General features: G+C 37.3%; 1 protein-coding gene across 9 annotated transcripts in view; it reads right to left on the bottom strand.

Moving 5' to 3' along the window:
• Positions 1-20,233, bottom strand: part of PRKAA1 (protein kinase AMP-activated catalytic subunit alpha 1) — a 36,074-nt gene that overhangs the window by 10,413 nt on the left and 5,428 nt on the right. For 6 of the 9 annotated variants that reach the window (XM_038535245.1, XM_038535242.1, XM_038535238.1 and 3 more), the window contains 5 exons: positions 7,857-7,998; positions 6,132-6,225; positions 5,605-5,649; positions 2,377-2,521; positions 972-1,059 (listed from right to left, as the gene is read on the bottom strand). In XM_038535245.1, coding sequence (XP_038391173.1) covers positions 972-1,059; positions 2,377-2,521; positions 5,605-5,649; positions 6,132-6,191 — 338 coding nt within the window. In that variant the 5' untranslated portion in view covers positions 6,192-6,225; positions 7,857-7,998. The remainder of the gene's footprint in view (positions 1-971; positions 1,060-2,376; positions 2,522-5,604; positions 5,650-6,131; positions 6,226-7,856; positions 7,999-20,233) is intronic. The other 3 variants (XM_038535241.1, XM_038535246.1, XM_038535247.1) reach the window with 2 other exon arrangements.

Here is a 20,233-nt window from a genome sequence, read left to right as displayed (position 1 = left end):
AAAGGAAGAAGCAAACTCCCTGCTGAGCTGGGAGCCTGATGGGCTCAATCCCAGAACTTGGAGATCATGACCTGAGCTGAAGGCAGATGCTTACCCATCTGAGCCATCCAGGTGCCCCTCACACATTACACTTTTAACTCTTCATTTAAGTAAACCATTTCTAACTAGTAGGTATTTCTATATTCAAGTTTTTAATGTCTGACTTTTAAAACTTGCTAGTTTTAGGGATATCTAGATGGCTCAGTCTGCTGAGCATCCAACTCTTGATTCTGGCTTAGGTCACAATCCTGGGGTCCTGAGATTGAGCCCCGCATTGGACTCTAAACTCTGCAGGGAATTTGCTAGGGATTCTCTCTCCTTCTCCCCCGGGTCCCCTACCCCCTTGCACACACATACATGCATGCTCTAAAATAAATATGAATCTTAAAAAAAAAAAAAAAAAAACTTGCTAGTTTTAAACTTTCAATTTCTTCTACAGGGGGAAAAAAGTAAAAAGTATTCTCATCTAACTACTTTAAATACAGTATTGACTTGCAATCCAATATTCTCTTCCATAAATGGAATCCTTAATTCTTACTTATGTTTTATTCCTAAAACATAAACATTTTCTGGATAAGGAAAGAATAAGACTTACATGTCTTTCCTTTCACTAAAATTTATTTATTTATTTTTAAGATTTTATTTATTCATGAGAGACACACACACAGAGAGAGAGAGAGAGGGAGAGAGAGAGAGAGGGGCAGAGACACAGGCAGAGGGAGAAGTAGGCTCCATGCAAGGGAGCCCGATGTGGGACTCGATCCCGGGTCTCGAGGATCACGCCCTGAGCTGAAGGCGGCGCTAAACCGCTGAGCCACCCGGGCTGCCCATCCTTTCACTAGAATTTAATATGACACTCCAGACAGACAAAATCTAAGAGAAACAGGCAATTATAAATGTACTGGGGTGGAAGAATGGGTGTCAAATACTACCTTCCTGAAATTACTTCTGGTGCAGCATAGTTGGGTGAGCCACAACTTGTTCTTAAAAATTCACCATCTGACATCATGTTTGAAAGACCTGAAAATGCACAAAATCAACTATTCAAGATTTCCCAAGGACAAAAACAAAACCCTATTGAACAGTAAAACTGAGTTTGCATTAAAGTGATAAATCATCATTTTGTCCTTTGCTTCAACAAATTCCGTCTTTACTGTTTCCAAATATTTTGCCATTATACCCTAAAACTTGTAATGTTTCAGCATTTAAAATAAGTGCATTATTAGAATTTAATGAGTATAAAGATATTGGTCATTCTGCTTACTAGAATAAACTTGGCATATTTAAACTTATTAATACAGAAATTACTAGGAAAAAAATGTACAACAGATGAGTATAAGAATTAAAATTCAAAGTTTCTGTTAACCCCCGTTAACCCCTGTTCTGATTCTTTAAAAAACAAAAAAACAGTAACTCTGAATATCAAAGTTCCCTCATAATTTTACTCCATAAAGAAATCTCTGCCTCCTCAAAAATGCACTAGGTAAACCAGTTCCTGGCTGGTTCAGGTGCTAGCAAGCAGCTCTTGATCTCTGGATTGTGAGTTCAAGCCCCAGGTTGGGTATAGAGATTATTTAAAAATAAAATCTTAAAAAAAAAAAAAAAAAAATCATCATCATGACAACTGATATGGAAGTCAAATAAGTCAGTTACAACAACAATAGCAGCAGCAGCAGCAACAAATCAATAGCTCAGAGCTGACTGGCACTGTTCAATGAATCTCTATAAATTATAATACATATATTCAAAACTGAGGAAAATAGTTATACCAATCTCCTCTGATTTGAACTGAAGCTAAGCAAAAGAGAGTTGCAGAGATTCATTTTCTTAGATATAATAATGTCAATGGCAATTTATATAGGAAATAAAGGAAAAATTCAAATTTTTGACAAAATAATGATCCTCAAAGCTGAAATTATGCTTTTCTATCATTTAAAATATTTCAATTTTTTTAAAATAATTTTGTTCATATAATTAACCATCTGGCTTTCAGAGCTCGAACAACTCCATTCCAGTCTTTCTTTTTGCCCTATACTTGATCAAAAAAACACACTGGAAATAAGGTTGCTACCTTCTCTTTCACAAATAAGGCTCTACCAAATGACGCTTCTAAGGCTGCCAACTTAAATTATTTACCTACTATCATAAAACTCAATTTAAAGGCATAAAACTAAGAAGAGAATTCCTTATCTCTCCTCTTTGTAAGCTCATAGACAAAATGGTGAGGATACACTATTTTGGGATACTCAATCCATTGCACAGAAGTAAAAGTTATCTGAAAAATGCTATTGATGTTCATTAAACATAATATGTGAAACTATAAAAAAATCTCCTTACCAAAATCAGCTATCTTTGCATTCATGTGTGCATCAAGCAAGACATTTTCAGGTTTCAAATCTCTATGGACCACCATATGCCTGTGACAGTAATCCACACCAGAAAGGATCTGTTGAAACAGACGCCGACTTTCTTTTTCATCCAGCTAAGAAAAGTAGAGAAGCATTTTAAAGGTTTGTTTTTCAGAAGAAATTCTTCTACCTACAATTCTCCAACCTATAAGACAGTCAAAATCCACGAAACCTTCAAATGAACCTCATCCTGAAATACTTTTGAAACACGGAGAAGATGGATATACAGAGCATGAATTGCTAAGAGGATCTTGGAACCCAAATCAGTAACTCAACTTTCTGTTATCACTCTTGTGACTACATTGTAATAGCTTGCTTTCCTATTTCATGAGCTATTCCAAATAGTTTCAATTTCTACTTGAAACTAGATGTGTTTTCTCCTATAAATCGGAAATGTTTAATCCTTCATTCCTTTAACAAATATTTATTGAGCATCTTCAATGTGCCATGCAGTTTCAGACACTCGAGATACAACAATGAAGAAAACAAAGGCGCTACTCTAGTTGATGAAAATAGACAATAAAGAAATAAGTATCACATCAAGGAGTATTCTGAAGAAAAATACAGCAGAATAAGGGCACAGAGAATTATGTTGGGGTGGATGATACTATTTTAGACTATACGAGGAAATAACAGTCAAGATTGTTAACAAATTAGCAAGCAATCAAATTATATGTCCTGAAATACAGTTTAGTTTTAAAAGAAAAACCTTAATTCATCTGTTTTATAAAATATAAAAAGCATGCGTCTCTAGTCTGTTTCCTGAAAAAAGCGATCTTAAGTAGCAACTAATATTTTAAAAAATTTTTAAAACTCCTCACTCAAAAAAAAAAAAAAACTCCTCCTCATCCCATTTATCCATATGTTCTTATTTTATGATTTCTTCCCAAAAGTAAGCCATCACTTGGATGAGCCTGCACCAAGAAGTCACATTTAATAAACAGCCTATTAATTCTCTAGGCAAAGGATTCTAATATGCATTCTTTAACAGAGGCCAAAAATTAGCATTCTAAAACCAGACTTCTATACTTCACATAGCATGGACAATCTGGAAGGAAAGATAAACTAGTAATTTATTTTGAAACCAAAATTAAAACTACTGAAGTACTATTAGATACTCTTCCTCTAGAGAAAATAACAATGTGTTAGCAATCTCACTTAATTCTAGAAAAAATGTAGGTTCACTTTTTTAATATAACTTTATATCAAATATACTAAATGAAAGAAAAGAATGTGTCCTAAATGTGAAAGAAAACTGATTAAACAAAATGTAATAGGAAATTAAACAGGCTACAAAAATGAAAATTATACTGTACTGACAAATACAGTACAAAAGATGAAGGATGGGAAGTCTACAAAAGATTAGAAAAGTTAAAGCATATTTCCAGTTAAACATGGCAGACTGAACCTTTTGTCACCACACTGAAACATCACTAAAATGACATTAGATATAAAGACAAAAAGAACAAGAGAAGTGACAGTAGTAATCAAGAGGAGTTCATGGGCATTAGGGAGGGCAATTGGTTTAATAAGCACTGGGTTTCATATGCAACTGATGAATCACTAAAGTCTACATCTGAAACTAGTAATACACTATATGTTAACTAAACTGCATTTAAATAAAAAATTAAATAAAAAAAGAGGAATCTCCAAACTGCAGAATGGATGAACAATAATTAGATTTCACCAGAGAGACCAGAAACCTAAGCCCACAGGGGTGGAAACCAATAATAAACTAGCCTGCACACAGAACCCTGGAAAAGCTTAGAAGCCTTGGGAATTTGCAAGGGAGAAATGAGAGGAGGACTAAAAACAGGACAATTGGTAAAGTAAGAATTTCTAAACTCATGCCTAATGGGGGATAAGACCCATGGTGATTTACTTTTGAGGAAAGCTGAACCAGCTCTGTTCTCAAGGACACCAACACAGGGATGAGGCATCAGAAGGAAAACACAAAGGTTAAGTGGAAGTCAGCATACTTGCAGGCCTCTTCCCAATTCAGCACTCAGAGTACTGACAGCTAAGCTAATACCCTCAAAGAAATTGGAAGGTTTCTTCTGGAGCAACTTTCTGATCTAAGGGAAAATACTTGAAATTATGGACATTTGGTATACCCTAATAAAATGGACAGATCCCTACCTATTCAACCAATGGGAAGGCCCATCCATCAATAACTTCCACCTACATAAGTTTGGCTTTAGTACCTTACTTATTAAGAGCTATGTACAAAAGACAAAGACCAATAAAACAGAGCAAAGAAGGTACAGTAACAATGCAGGAAACAGACGAGTAAAAAAAAAAAAAAAAAAAAAAAAAGAACTACAATTGCTGACTCTTAACTGCAGAGAACAAACTAATGGTAACCAGAGGGGAGGTGAGTGGAGGGATGTGAAATGGTGCTGGGGATGAAAAGTACACTTATCATGACAAGCACAGAATCGCTGAATCACTATATTATACACATGAAACTAATATAATATTGTTTGTTAACTACACTGGAATTAACATTAAAAGCTTAAAAAAAAAACTTATCCTCAGACAGATAAGGTTACTGTATCTGTAGAGTAGAACTGGCTATTTAAAAAAGAATATTTCAGAAAACAAGAAAGATCTTTGAAATAGAAAATATGACAGCTGAAATGTTAATATGCAATAGGTAAAAACTGAAGAAAACTCCCATAATGTAAAGTAAAATAACCAAGATATGACAAATGGAAAAGATAGGAAAACGAGATACCAATTCAACTTGTGCCTGTTTCCATTTTTCCAGGCATAACATGGTGGTGGGAGGAAGGGTTAATGAATAGGGAAGTAGAATTCCTAAAAATTGAAATGAACCATGTTAAAAAATGGTAAAATCAAAATTAACTTGGTTATTTAATGAGCTTGATTTTGATGAAAGTAAACAGATATGCTATATAGAACAAATGAATGAATGATATAAAGAACTTTAGACTGGGAGGGAAAAAGTGACTTCTTATTGCTAGATAACAGCTCTTCTAGAAAGAGGTTTTAGCATACCATATAACCTGGGTCTGAGAAAAAAATATGGGCAGGGGAGGTCAGTGTTCACTTTCTGTGTCTGCAACTTAAGATACTGTTCCAAATGCCTTCTAAAGTTCCTTCCAACTCTAAATTCTTTAAGTCTAATTCCTACCTCCTTCATGAAGCCTGTTCTTACTACTCCAGGTACATCAGATTTCTGAAACCAAAAAATGAATGCAATTTAAATGTGACTAGGGTTGACTAGCAAGGCCTAGATCTTTAAGTATTAATATATTTTGCAGGGATTACATATATATACTTCAAGATATATGTTACAAGTATTTGTATACCCTAAAAGCATGAGTTGGAGGATCATGAGTTCTGGGGTCTGGGTCTCAATCCAATTCCGTCATTAATAAATCACGTGACCTTGAGTAAACATATAAACTGTGAGTCTCAGCTTCCACATCTGTGTAAGCAGGCTAAGGAAATAATCTTTAAGGTCTTTTCTAACTCTAAAGAGTTATGATTCTAGACAAATGTGATTCTATGATTCTTCACATTCTCAGAAAATACTGAGCAACCAGGGAACTGGTTATTAAGTAGACCTCTTAACAAAATTGCTTTCTGACATCTTGAAGCTAGTAAGGAATAAGGGGAGTTACAAAATATATACAGGATTAAATCAGAACAGCTTACCCTTCCATTTTTACAGATATAATCAAATAGCTCTCCTCCTGAGACATATTCCATCACCATGAAAATATCAGATGGTGTACTGATGACCTGGTACCTGGTGAGAGAAAACATTATCTACCAATATTAAAACATGTATATTCATTCATTCAGAAAATATTTACTAAGCGCCTATAATATACCAGGCACTGTGCTAGAAGCTGGCAAAACTGCAGGGAACAAAACAAATTCTCTGCCTTCATGGAGTTCATGTTCCAGGAGCCAGGAAACAGACACTAAATAAATAAGCAATATCTCAGGTGGTGGAACATGCTATGAAGAAAAATAAAGCAAACTAAGGGGAATCTCTCATACAGGGTGCTTAAGGAAGTACTCTCTGATAAAAGTAACATTTGAGCAGAACCTGATAGAAGGGAACAAACCATACTATGATCTAGGAAGAAGGTGAACCAGGCAGTGAGAACAGCAAGTGCAAAGGCCCTGAGGTAGAAGCCTGCCTGGTATGTTTGAGGAATGGTAAGAAGGCTAGAGCGAAGAGAACTGGCAGAGAGAAACAGGATGTACAGTCAAAGAGGTAACTGGAGACCAGAGGACAGAGAACCTTACAAGCCAGGATGAGGCTTTGGCTTCTACTCTAAGGGAAATGCAAAGCTATTGAAGGTTTTAAGCAAAGTAGTCATGTGGGGTCTGATCTATTAAAAGGGAAGGGTAACTTTAATTTACAGCAGCAATATGAAGAACTGACTGGGATGGTAAAGGTGGAAGCAAGAGGCTACTGCAGAGTCCATGACAGAGATGACAGTGGCTCACAATATACTGATGGCAATGAAGGAATTGAGAAACACTCAGATCCTAAATGTATTTTGAAGAGATGGAATGGATGATAGGAACATAGAGAAAAACCTACATTTCTGCCCTGAGGAACCGGATATTAACTCAAGAGGGTGAGAACTGTGTGAAGAGCAGGTTTGGGGGACGGTAACAGAATGTTCAGTTCTGGCATCCGAATGGAGATGTAAAGTAGGCAGTGGGTGCATAGAAATGGAATTCAGGGAAGAGGTATGAAAGCAGGAGATGTGTATTTACGCGTCATCAGCATCCAAATGTACCTTAAAACCATGGCACCTCAGCAAATGAGAAGCGGTGAGAGTGAAAAATTTTGAGCCAGCCAGTTAAATATAAAACCCTAAGCAGTTTGAACTGAGCCCACATCAGAAAACTGATCAATAAGTTTAAATGCAGACCCTACAACTGGCAACTACAAGATAACCATAATACTGTTTTCTGAATACTGGATTCCTGAAATTCTATCTTTTGTTATTTGTTTTAGCAGATATAAGCAGCTTGGGGAAAAACCCTTTCTACTGCCTTGCTATTGCATTTAGTGAGGCTAAATGACATCATGTGGAATTTGAAGGTGAAGACTTCTTACTAGCCCATCACTGTTGGTTCTACAGCAACAGAAGCATAGGTTATCTATCAGATGGCATGTCCAAAAGACAAGAATGAATGAGAAAGTTAACAGCTGATAAGCACAAGGGCAAAACGTGGACAGAGGTTTAAGTGACCATGAATGAGGTTTAGATAAATACATCAACAGGCAGAAATTTTAAAACCTTGAGGGATGATTCAAGAAATGTCAGTTATCTTTCTCACTTGTCAGATTAAGCAGGTTAATAAAAATGATTTAAAAGTGGTATGACTATATTTAATATAATCGGATCTTACAGTTTAATTATATGAGGATGCCTGAAAAGCTTGAGGTTCTGAATTTCTCTGCGGATTTTTCCTACCACATCAAGGCTTCGAATCTTCTGTCGATTGAGTATCTTCACAGCAACTTTATGCCCAGTCAATTCATGTTTGCCAACTGTAAGAGAAATAATTTTAACAAATTAGTGCCAGGCTTGATTAATAACATTTTAGATATAGTCAAAGAGTAGTAATCTTCACATTCTCAGAAAATACTGAGCAAATTTAAGTTCCTTTCAGTTCTGCTTGATTTGCCCCTAAATGTTATTTACGTCTTCAAGAGTGATTAAGCGGGAGAATACATAAGAAACTGCTAACAGTGGTTTCTTCCAGAAAGGAAAACTGGAAAGCTAACAGAGAGAAAAAGAAAAGAGACTTTCTTTTTGCTGTACCTTTTTTGCCCTTTTAAATTCTTATTTTTTAGTTCTTAAATTATCACACATACAAACTGAACTTAAAAAAAAAAACTGAACTATTTTTTTTGGTGAATAATTCTCTGGATCTTAACACATAGAAAATGATAAAACCACCATTAGAATCAAATACAGAACAGTTCCATCATCCCAAAAAATTCCCTCATATTACAGACACACTTCCCCTACCTATAGATAGCCCTTTGAGCCTTTCAAGTTTCAGTTCAGGAACATGCAATTTCTATTTTAAATTTTAAAAAATTAAGTGATTTTCTTTAAATTTTGAATGCTATGCCTAGATAATCAATGATGATTAGTCTCCAAAAAATTAGCTTTTATTTACCCTTTCTCTAGAACCTACTGGAGAATATATATTCTATTAAAATCAGACAAATAAACCAAGAAAGATAATCTCCAGTGAAGAAGGGATCCAGTGTAGGACAAAAACGAAAAGAATCCCCAATATGGTAATGAGGCAAAGTCCTAGGTAACAGATGAGCAGAAGGCAACAAATCCAGACAGAAATGCGATGGAAGATTCAAGACAGTTGAGGGAAGGGGAGACTGATAAATTATCTTACAGGTTTGAAAGTACAGAATATTGTATTGAAGAGATTTTACAGAGGTATTTGAAGATATGGGAAATTTAGTCTCCAGTTCAAAGAAAACTAAGCAAATAGAAAAAACAAGGTAATTTAATAACTCCAAGAAAAATTATAAACAAAACAGTCACAGTATTGGCCTGGCAAATAGTTTTTACACAGTCACAATTATGCAATGCTAAGTATGGATTTTTTTAAGTATGATATAATTATATGAGAAGAATGAAGATGTAGAGGAAAAGGTATAAGGGAACTGAAATCCTTATATACCATAATAGAAAGTCAACAACAACAAAATCTGTCAATAAGAATTAAGAAATAGCTTGTATGCATGCATAGATCAATTAGAAGTATGGAGGTTAAAAAAAAAAAAACTAGAGCTAACTACAGAAGAAATTAATAGAAAGTTAGAGTAAGGAATTCGGTTTTATAAATATACTTCTTAGTACTATTTGACTTTTTGAAATACATATGTATGCTTTTCTTTTTAATTTTTAAATAAGTGACTTAGGATTTTAGCTTTTTAGGGGAAAAAAATGTTCTCTTCTAAATTAGAACACAGTTTGTAAGACCAATAGGTGAGAGCAATCTTGGCAATCTTGGTAATTACCAGCGGGAAAGCAAAGGTAATGATAAATAAGAAATCCCTTCTTATTTATGTTTGTTAGATACCGAATTGTGTCTTCCCCAAAATTCTTATGTTGAAACCCTAACCCTGGTCTCAGAATGTGACAGTATTTGGAGATAGGGTGTTTAAAGAAGTGACTGTTAAAATGAAACCGTTTTGGTTGTCCTACTACACCCGGACTCCCGGTATCCTTCTAAGAGGAAATCTGGACACAAAGGCAGCAGGGGTACATGCAGGGGTACATGTGAGGACACAGGGAGGAAGCAGCCATCTGCGAGCTAAAGGAGAGAGACCTTAGAAGGCATCAACCCTACTGAAACCTTGATCTCAACCTTTTAGCCTCCAGACTGTGAGAAAATATCTCTTGTTAAAACCATTCAATCTGTGTATTTTGTTATGGCAGCCCTTAGCAGATTAATGCTATACTTCTTATTATTTCCAAGTAGAAAACTCAACATTGATATTTTAAACTTTTTTTTTTTTTAAAGATTTTATTTAGGGCAGCCCAGGTGGCTCAGCGGTCTAGCGCCGCCTTCTGCCCAGGGCATGATCCTGGGGACCCGGGATCGAGTCCCACGTCGGGCTCCCTGCGTGGAGCCTGATACAGGACTCAATCCCAGAGACCCGGGATCATGCCCTGAACCGAAGGCAGAGCCTCAACCACTGAGCTACCCAGGCGTCCCTAAACTTCTTTTTAAAACATTATTTTAAACAAAGATTTTTCCCTCATTATTCCAATCTAAATAGGATTTTTTGCTTGATCTGGGATTTGGGATGGAGCTGAGCCTGCCCACCCTTTAAAAACTCTGAAGGATTATGAACCACTGCAGGCTGTTAAACGGGGGAGCAACAAGATAATTATCTTTCTAAAAGACAAGACTCATTGCTCTTCACTTAATATGTGCTCTTGATGATTTAATAATAAAAGCACAGAATTTTAAAACTAAAGAGAACTCTACAGATCATCGGGTCCAGTGGTTTTCAACAGTTCAACATTTTCCCCCCACCAGCTACCCAAGACAGTGAGTGATGAGCTCTTCTGCCCACCACACCCCCTGCAGTTGAGAGGGGCAGGGGATGGGGTAGTTCCTCATTACTTTGAATGTTTTAAAGCATTTGCTGCTTTTCTTAAATGTTTTACTTATTAATATTAAATCCAAGGTTAGGTTATACAGATATTTCATATTTGGAGAAAAAAGTCTTTGTTAAAGTAGGAATCTAAGAAAAGTGCTTAAGTCAGTGTAAGTCTCAATCCTTTTCAAAAATACAATTTACTATCTAAGTTCACCTCCCATTTTGTCCAGGTTCTTTGACCTGCACAATACCTCTATAATGCAAGTCTTTCCAGGAACTGAGCAAATGTGTAACTGCGACATAGTCTACCTTAACCCAAAGCATTATCACAGAATCAAAAACGCCAGTTCTAAACTACTGCAATATAAATGCAATCTCAAAATTTTCTTATAACCACTGTTTGTAGAGCTCAACTAATTTCAAAACCATCCATGGCTAAGAAATTATAGAAGTTTCCTGAAAGACAAGAGGCTAAGAATGCACTGGAAAAACTTCCATCAAAAACTCATAAAATTCTTCTGCATGTGGATGTCCAATTTTCCCAGCACCATTTATTGAAGAGACTGTCTATCTTCCAGTGGATAGTCTTTCTCCTTTGTCGAATATTAGTTGCCCATAAAGATCAGGGTCCACTTCTGGATTCTCTATTCTATTCCATTGATCTGTGTGTCTGTTTTTGTGCCAGTACCACACTGTCTTGATGACCACAGCTTTGTAGTACAACCTGAAATCTGGCATTGTGATGCCCCCAGCTATGGTTTTCTTTTTTAAAATTCCCCTGGCTATTCGGGGTCTTTTCTGATTCCACACAAATCTTAAAATAATTTGTTCTCTCTGAAGAAAGTCCATGGTATTTTGATAGGGATTGCATTAAACGTGTAAATTGCCCTGGATAACATTGACATTTTCACAATATTAATTCTTCCAATCCATGAGCATGGAATATTTTTCCATCTCTTTGTGTCCTCCTCAATTTCTATCAGAAGTGTTCTATAGTTTTGAGGGTATAGATCCTTTACCTCTTTGGTCAGGTTTATTCCTAGGTATCTTATGCTTTTGGGCGCAATTGTAAATGGGATTGACTCCTTAATTTCTCTTTTTTTCAGTCTCATTGTTAGTGTATAGAAATGCCACTGACTTCTGGGCATTGATTTTGTATCCTACCACGCTGCCGAATTGCTGTATGAGTTCTAGCAATCTTGGGGTGGAGTCTTTTGGGTTTTCTATGTAGAGTATCATGTCATCGGCGAAGAGGGAGAGTTTGACTTCTTTGCCAATTTGAATGCTTTTTTTATTATTTTTTAAATTTATTTATGATAGGCACACAATGAGAGAGAGAGAGAGAGAGAGAGAGGCAGAGACACAGGCAGAGGTAGAAGCAGGCTCCATGTACCGGGAGCCCAACGTGGGATTCGATCCCGGGTCTCCAGGATCACGCCCTGGGCCAAAGGCAGGCACTAAACCGCTGTGCCACCCAGGGATCCCTTGAACGCCTTTCATGTCTTTTTGTTGCCTGATTGCTGAGGCTAGGACTTCTAGTACTATGTTGAATAGCAGTGGTGAGAGTGGACATCCCTGTCTTGTTCCTGATCTTAGGGGAAAAGCTCCCAGTGCTTCCCTATTGAGAATGATATTTGCTGTGGGCTTTTCGTAGATGGCTTTTAAGATGTTGAGGAATGTTCCCTCTATCCCTACACTCTGAAGAGTTTTGATCAGGAATGGATGCTGTATTTTGTCAAATGCTTTCTCTGCATCTATTGAGAGGATCATATCGTTCTTGTTTTTTCTCTTGCTGATATGATGAATCACACTGATTGCTTTACAAGTGTTGAACCAGCCTTGCATCCCAGGGATAAATCCTACTTGGTCATGGTGAATAATCTTAATGTACTGTTGGATCCTATTGGCTAGTATCTTGTTGAGAATTTTTGCATCCATGTTCATCAGGGATATTAGTCTAGAATTCTCCTTTTTGGTGGGGTCTTTGTCTGGTTTTGGAATTAAGGTGATGCTGGCCTCACATGCAGAAGAATGAAACTAGACCACTCTCCTGCACCATACACAAATATAAACTCAAAATGGATGAAAGATCTAAACGTGAGACAAGATTCCATCAAAATCCTAGAGGAGAACACAGGCAACACCCTTTTTGAACTCAGCCACAGTAACTTTTTGCAAGATACATCCACGAAGGCAAAAGAAACAAAAGCAAAAATGAACTATTGGGACTTCATCAAGATAAGAAGCACAGCAAAGGATAGTCAACAAAACTCAAAGACAACTTACAGAATGGGAGAAGATATTTGCAAATGACGTATCAGATAAAGGGCTAGTATCCAAGATCTATAAAGAACTTATTAAACTCAACAGCAAAGAAACAATCTAATCATGAAATGGGCAAAAGACATGAACAGAAATCTCACAGAGGAAGACAAAGACATGGCCAACATGCACATGAGAAAATGCTCCGCATCACTTGCCATCAGGGAAATACAAATCAAAACCACAATGAGCTACCACCTCAAAGCACTGAGAATGGGGAAAATTAACAAGATAGGAAACCACAAATGTTGGAGAGGATGCGGAGAAAAGGGAACCCTCTTGCACTGTTGGTGGGAATGTGAACTGGTGCAGCCACTCTGGAAAACTGTGTGGAGGTTCCTCAAAGAGTTAAAAATAGACCTGCCCTATGACCCAGCAATTGCACTGTTGGGGATTTACCCCAAAGATTCAGATGAAATGAAACTCCGGGACACCTGCACTCCGATGTTTCTAGCAGCAATGTCCACATTAGCCAAACTGTGGAAGGAGCCTCGGTGTCCATCGAAAGATGAATGGATAAAGAAGATGTGGTTTATGTATACAATGGAATATTACTCAGCCATTAGAAACGACAAATACCCACCATTTGCTTCAAAGTGGATGGAACTGGAGGGTATTATGCTGAGTGAAAAAAGTCAATCGGAGAAGGACAAACATTATATGGTCTCATTCATTTGGGGAATATAAAAAATAGTGAAAGGGAATAAAGAGGAAAGGAGAAAAAATAAGTGGGAAATATCACAAAGGGAGACAGAACATGGAAGACTCCAAACTCTGGGAAACGAACTAGGGGTGGTGGAAGGGGAGGAGGGCGGGGGGTGGGGGTGACTGGGTGGCAGGCACTGAGGGGGGCACTTGACGGGATGAGCACTGGGTGTTATTCTGTACGTTGGCAAATTGAACACCAATAAAAAATAAATTTATTAATAAAAAAACTCATAAAATATCACTGAAATCAGGGACAGAGAAAAACCTATAATCAGAGCTGAAATGGACTGTGGAAATTAGAAGCATATTCTAATTTCTGGTAAGGCTATCTCCAATCTTCTATAACCAATCAAATGTGATTTAAGAGGAGTCAACTTGACTATTAAACCCCAATTCAGGAAGTATCTTCTTAGACCTAGTTTATTGATACCTGAACAAGTAGTAATCTCATCTGTCCCAACTACCCACAAAACCTTCAAGCAATGGCTTATTAGAAACCCTGTCCCATTAACTACATAGATGAAACAAGACTGGTAACACCACAATGCTGGATACAACTGGCAGGCTCTGATTTGGAAAGAATATTACAGCAGAATCCATTTCGGACTTAACTCCAATTCATCACAAATCAACCAGTCCCCTCTCATATCCCACCCCACTCAACCTAATTTCAACCCCAATTCATTTTAGGTAACAACTGGGTCTTATTGAAACTCCACACGTATATTCTGTCATTAAGTAAGGAGCTGGAAAAGGTGATTCAAAGCATTCTCTCAAATTTATTCATGTATTAAGCATCTACTATATGCCAGTAACGCTGCCACAGAAAACATTACTGACCAAAACCTGGATCCTTGGGACCTCCCTGGCCTCTAAAGATGACCAAAATTTAACTATAAAGTAAGAAAAACCAAAAAGTTTTAAAGTACAAAAGACTAAAGTAAAAAGAATACACATTAACAATGCTCATCCAAGAACTACATTAATGTTCTAGAAAAAATTAGCTATCACCAAGTGCTAATATAGACGTTATGGTGTGCCTGCATGGCTCAATCAGTAGAGCATGGGACTCTTGATCTCAGGGTTTTAAGTTTGAGCCCCACATTGGATGGGATATAAAAATTACTTAAAAATAAAATCTTCAGGGATCCCTGGGTGGCTCAGCGGTTTAGTGCCTGCCTTCGGCCCAAGGAGTGACCCTGGAGTCCCAGGATCCAGTCCCACATCAGGATCCCTGCATGTAGCCTGCTTCTCCCTCTGCCTGTGTCTCTGCCTTTCTCTCATTGTGTGTCTCTCTCATGAATAAATAAATAAAATATTTTTTAAAATAAATACATAAAATAAAAAAATAAAATCTTTTAAATAAAAAAAGAAATTATAGAAGTTATGAAGTAAAAGCAGAGGGATCCCTGGGTGGCACAGCGGTTTGGCGCCTGCCTTTGGCCCAGGGCGCAATCCTGGAGACCCAGGATCGAATCCCACATCGGGCTCCCAGTGCATGGAGCCTGCTTCTCCCTCTGCCTGTGTCTCTGCCTCTCTCTCTCTCTCTGTGACTATCATAAATAAATAAAAATTAAAAAAAAAAAAAAAAGCAGAGTAAGACAACAGAACAGTTAAAATCATGTAGAAAGCAGTAAGTTACAGAAATGTGACAGAAAATTTTATTGAACACATACCAAAAATGAGGAAGAAATTGGAAAGACAAGGAGGGATGGTGATAGACCAAGAATAAGGAATCAAGTAAAATTCAATTCATGAGAAATAGGGAGTAGCATATTATTCCACCTGTGAATAGAAGCCCCCTCCAAAAGAAGGCTAAATAAGCAGAATGAAATCAATAACCAAATAATCAATAACCAATAACTGAAGACTTTTTTCTAATACATGAGCATTTCATCAAATTATAAATTAGAATAGAGGCAGATCTTCTTCATTTTTGAAACAGAAATCACCAAAGTATGACTGTATAAATAGTATTCAAACAAAAATTGAACAGCAGCAGAGGAGGGGAAGGTGTTTCGACAGCCACTGTAACGAGATCAAATTCTCTCTCTCTCATACACACACACAACTAAATAAATAAGCAGGGTACATGATCAGTTTTTTTTTTTTTTAAGGGAAAATTAGTGCACTAATTCCTTTTTCATGGCTGGTATACCAATAGAACATTTTTAGGGGGAGAAAAGGGCAGCTGATAGCATTAAACATTAGGAGTAATAAATATATATATATTTAATATATATACATTTAATCTGATTAATCAGATTCTCTCAAATTCATTCATGTATTGATCTCAAAATTTTCTTATATATATATATACTCAGACCTGGGTTTTCCAGTATAAAAGTTATTTACAAAATGTTTGATCTGGGCAAATTAAATTACTTCAACCTTCTATTCATTTGTCTGTAAAAATAAAAATACCGGGATCCCTGGGTGGCGCAGCGGTTTGGCGCCTGCCTTTGGCCCAGGGCGTGATCCTGGAAACCCCGGATCGAATCCCACGTCAGGCTCCCGGTGCATGGAGCCTGCTTCTCCCTCTGCCTATGTCTCTGCCTCTCTCTCTCTCTCTCTCTCTCTCTATGTGACTATCATAAATAAATAAAATTAAAAAAAAATAAAAAATAAAAAAAATAAAAATAAAAATACCACATACTCCATAGGAGTAATTGTAAGGAATACATAAAATAGGGTTTGTAAAGCACTTTACATAGCACCTGGCTGGCACAGTAAGCGCTTGATAATAAACGGTGGCTATTACTATTTAGGACTATTTATTTTCCGTTGCTCCCAAACCTGCCCTCTACCCCTATTTAATCAGCCATAAATTTTCTGATTTAATTCTCATATGGCCAATTATCTCAGCTCTTTGATTTGTCCTCCTTATCCACATAGATTCAGTAGCATCCCTTTATCTAAGCCCATAATAAGTGCTAAATAATTAATAGCTTTAATTTCTATGCATCTAGTTCCCATCCCCATAAGCTTAAATTCCACCAACCTCTATCCTCCCCCTTTCCATCACTACCAATCCTGAGATTTCCAGCTTCCAAAGTTCAACCATTTCCTGACTTTGGTTAATTTTCAACATATTATTGCTAGACATACACACTTAGCACCAAGTACTTGACAGTGATTTCACCTACTACCTAAAAACTATAGGAACATTTATTCAATCACACAAGAGCACACAGGTAAAACAAAAAAACAAACAAAAAAAAACAGGTGAATTAGACTTGAGTTTAAGTCATAAATTTAGTTGATTTGTAACACATAATGTAATTAAGATATACAACTGTGTAGTTAATATTCATGACATACCCACTTTGTGCCCAAACCTACTGACTCTCTAACTCTAATCAACCCTTGAAGACTGATATAATTACCAACACTTTACAGGTAACTGAGGAACAGGAATGAAATAACCTGCCCAAAGGCACACGGCTAGGGGCTAGGAGAATCAAAACATGAACCCCATCTGTCTCAAAAACTTGTGCTATTCCCAAAACAGTAAGTGAAATATGGTAATTTTTTTTAAAGATAATCCTCAAAAGGGCATTACACATAGTATAATACAAATACAGATATCCTTTCAATAAAACATAAATCTAAGAAGTTGAACATTATCAGAGTAATCTTTATAGTCTTACAGGTTTTTTTTAAAGGTTTATTTATTTAAGAGACAGAACTCAAGTGGGAGGAGAGGCAGAGGGAGACGGAGAGAGAGAGAAATCCCCAAGGAGAACCTTCCACCCCATCCCCACTGAGTTCCCAACTGAAGGCAGGGCTCCATCTCACCACCCTGAGACCATGCAAAATCAAGAGTCAGATGCTTAACCAACTGAGCCACCCAGGCGCCCCTATAGTCTTACAGTTTTGAAAAGAATAATGGACTGAATTGCCCCATTACCACTAAGAATTATTCTAAACATTCATTCATTCGTTTAAGAAATAGTTAAGTGGGGATCCCTGGGTGGCGCAGCGGTTTGGCGCCTGCCTTTGGCCCAGGGCGCGATCCTGGAGACCCGGGATCGAATCCCACATCGGGCTCCCGGTGCATGGAGCCTGCTTCTCCCTCTGCCTGTGTCTCTGCCTCTCTCTCTCTCACTGTGTGCCTATCATAAAAAAAAAAAAAAAAAAAAAAAGAAATAGTTAAGTATCTGCACCTATGTGCCTGGCATTGCCACTACAATCTTTTTCCTAGATGACAAAATTAATTCAGTCTACTAAAAACCTGCCTCATAACAACTTCAGTGTTTTAAGACAAGATACCAAGAACACACTTTATTCATTCTACCAGACCAATTTAAAAGTTTCTTGAAAATTAAAGTATTATAAGGGAGAAACCAAGGGCATAAAACCAAAAAGCATATAAAACAACAAGTCTAATAGACTGAATGTTGCCCCTGGACCCCAAATTCGTTTCCACCAGAACCTAGGATGGATCATATGTGGAAATGGGGTAGTTGCAGAGGTAATCAATTAAGGATCTGAAGATGAAATCATCCTAGATTTAGAGTGGGCTCTGTATCAAATGAATGGTATCCTTTATAAGAAGAGGAGAGAACAAAGACACACCCACAAGAGGCCAGGGAAGACAGAGGCACAGAATGGAATTTAGCTACCACAGGCCAAGGAACACCAGGAGGCACCAAATGCTTGGAGAGGCAAGGAAGAGACTCTCACCAAGAACCTTCCAAGGGAGTGTAACCCTACAAACCCCTTGATTTTGGACTTTTGGCCTCCAGAACTGTGAGAGAATAAATTTGTTGTTTTAAGCCACCGAGTTTGTGGTGCTTTGTTATTACAGCCCTAGGAAACACTGTTTTTTCTAAAATATGATATTCACCATGAAGATTAACAAGTTAACAAAAGTAATCTTTTTTGAAAGCAGGTTTTCTCATAGGTACTACACATGCCCAATAATTCTTAAATGGAACACGCTGTACATAATGACTGGGAACCAAACAAATATTCACCTTTGATGAGCATCAGTTACTCCTCTGTGCCCTCACACAGTGACATCTGTGGAAGTTAGCTGGATAGGACTTCTTTTGCTCCTAGGCTATTAGGTTCCAGCTCCATGGATTCTGCTTTTTGAAGTTGTGTTTCACGCTTCACAGCCTACCTGGAGTTAACTCTTACAGCCCTCTCTCCAATGCTCTAATTTGGGAATTTGAATTTTCTATGGGCTCCAAAACTCATAAAGCTAAAATTATTACAATGAATTTTAAGAATTATGCTTTACAAAATACTAGAAGTGAAGACTCTCCACAGAAAAAGATGGCATAAGGAAGGAAGTCTGGGAAAGGATGTATGCTCTCCCTTTTGGAAACTACTATGCATATTAACACAATAATGGCTTTTGAATTATTATATGGCCTAGTAAAGAAACCTGTCAAACATTTTTAACCTGTCTTACTTAAATACAGGCTTTTCCTGCCACAGTTTTCAAATAGTGTCCCAAAATTGATGGCTCAGATATTTTCTCTTTCAGAGTAGGCAATAGCCCTTCTGAATATTGTCTTTCTCCCTCTTTCTTCCCAGCAAAATCTTGGTAATGTAAAGCTATCATATCATAATCTGTTCTTTTCTTTAATTATAGGAACAAATATATTTGCCTTGAACCCAATTAACAACAAACTTCAACATTAGAATTTTAGTAACAATACTTTTGAAAATAGTGTTTTATAGCTTAGAAAAAACACATTATCACACTTAAGCCTCACAACAAACCTATGATATAGGTAATTATGAGGCTCTAAGAGATTATGCAATTTGATTAAATAAAGCTATTAAGTGATCAAGTTGGAATAGGTATTCTGACTCCAAGTCTTATGACCTATCTACTCTACCGCACCATTAATATGCAGAAAACTGGGGGCGGAGGGGGGGGAACTTGGCACAATATCAAACCCTAAACTGTTTCCTCACAACTAAGCAAAAGATGGGTGCCTGGTGACTCAGTCTGTTAAGCATTTGCCTTCAGATCAGGTCATTATCTCAGAGCCCTGGGGTGAGCCCCACATGGGCTCCCTGCTCATCAGGGGAGTCTGCTTCTCCCTCTCCCTCCGCCCCTCCTCCACTCTCGCTCACTCTCTCAAATAAAATCTTAAAAAAAAAAAAAAAAACAATAAAACTACGCAAAAGATTCTCCTTTGAACTAAATTCAGTTGCAGACAAATGAATTGCTGCTACATCAATAACAAGTGGACCTTGTCAGGAATATGCATTAAGAGAACCATTCCCCTTTCCGAAAGCTCAAAACTTAACTCTTCCAACTGTCACTGTTCTGTGGGTTTTTTAAAGATTTCATTTATTTATTCATGAGAGATAGAGAGAGAGAGATAGGTGCACATAGGTGCAGATACTTAACTATTTCTTTTTTTTTTTTTATGATAGGCACACAGTGAGAGAGAGAGAGGCAGAGACATAGGCAGAGGGAGAGGCAGGCTCCCCACGGTGGGGGGGAGTCTGATGTGAGACTCAATCCCATGACCTCAGGATCATGACCTGAGCTAAAGGCAGATGCTCAACCACTGAGCCAGCCAGGTACCCCAGACTGTCACTGTTTTTACAGTAGTGCTAAGATACTGGGCTTTTTAAA

The sequence above is a fragment of the Canis lupus genome, chromosome 4 (assembly GCF_011100685.1).
Source record: "Canis lupus familiaris isolate Mischka breed German Shepherd chromosome 4, alternate assembly UU_Cfam_GSD_1.0, whole genome shotgun sequence".
Lineage (NCBI taxonomy): Eukaryota > Metazoa > Chordata > Mammalia > Carnivora > Canidae > Canis > Canis lupus.
This window is presented reverse-complemented; position numbering and strand designations above follow the sequence as displayed.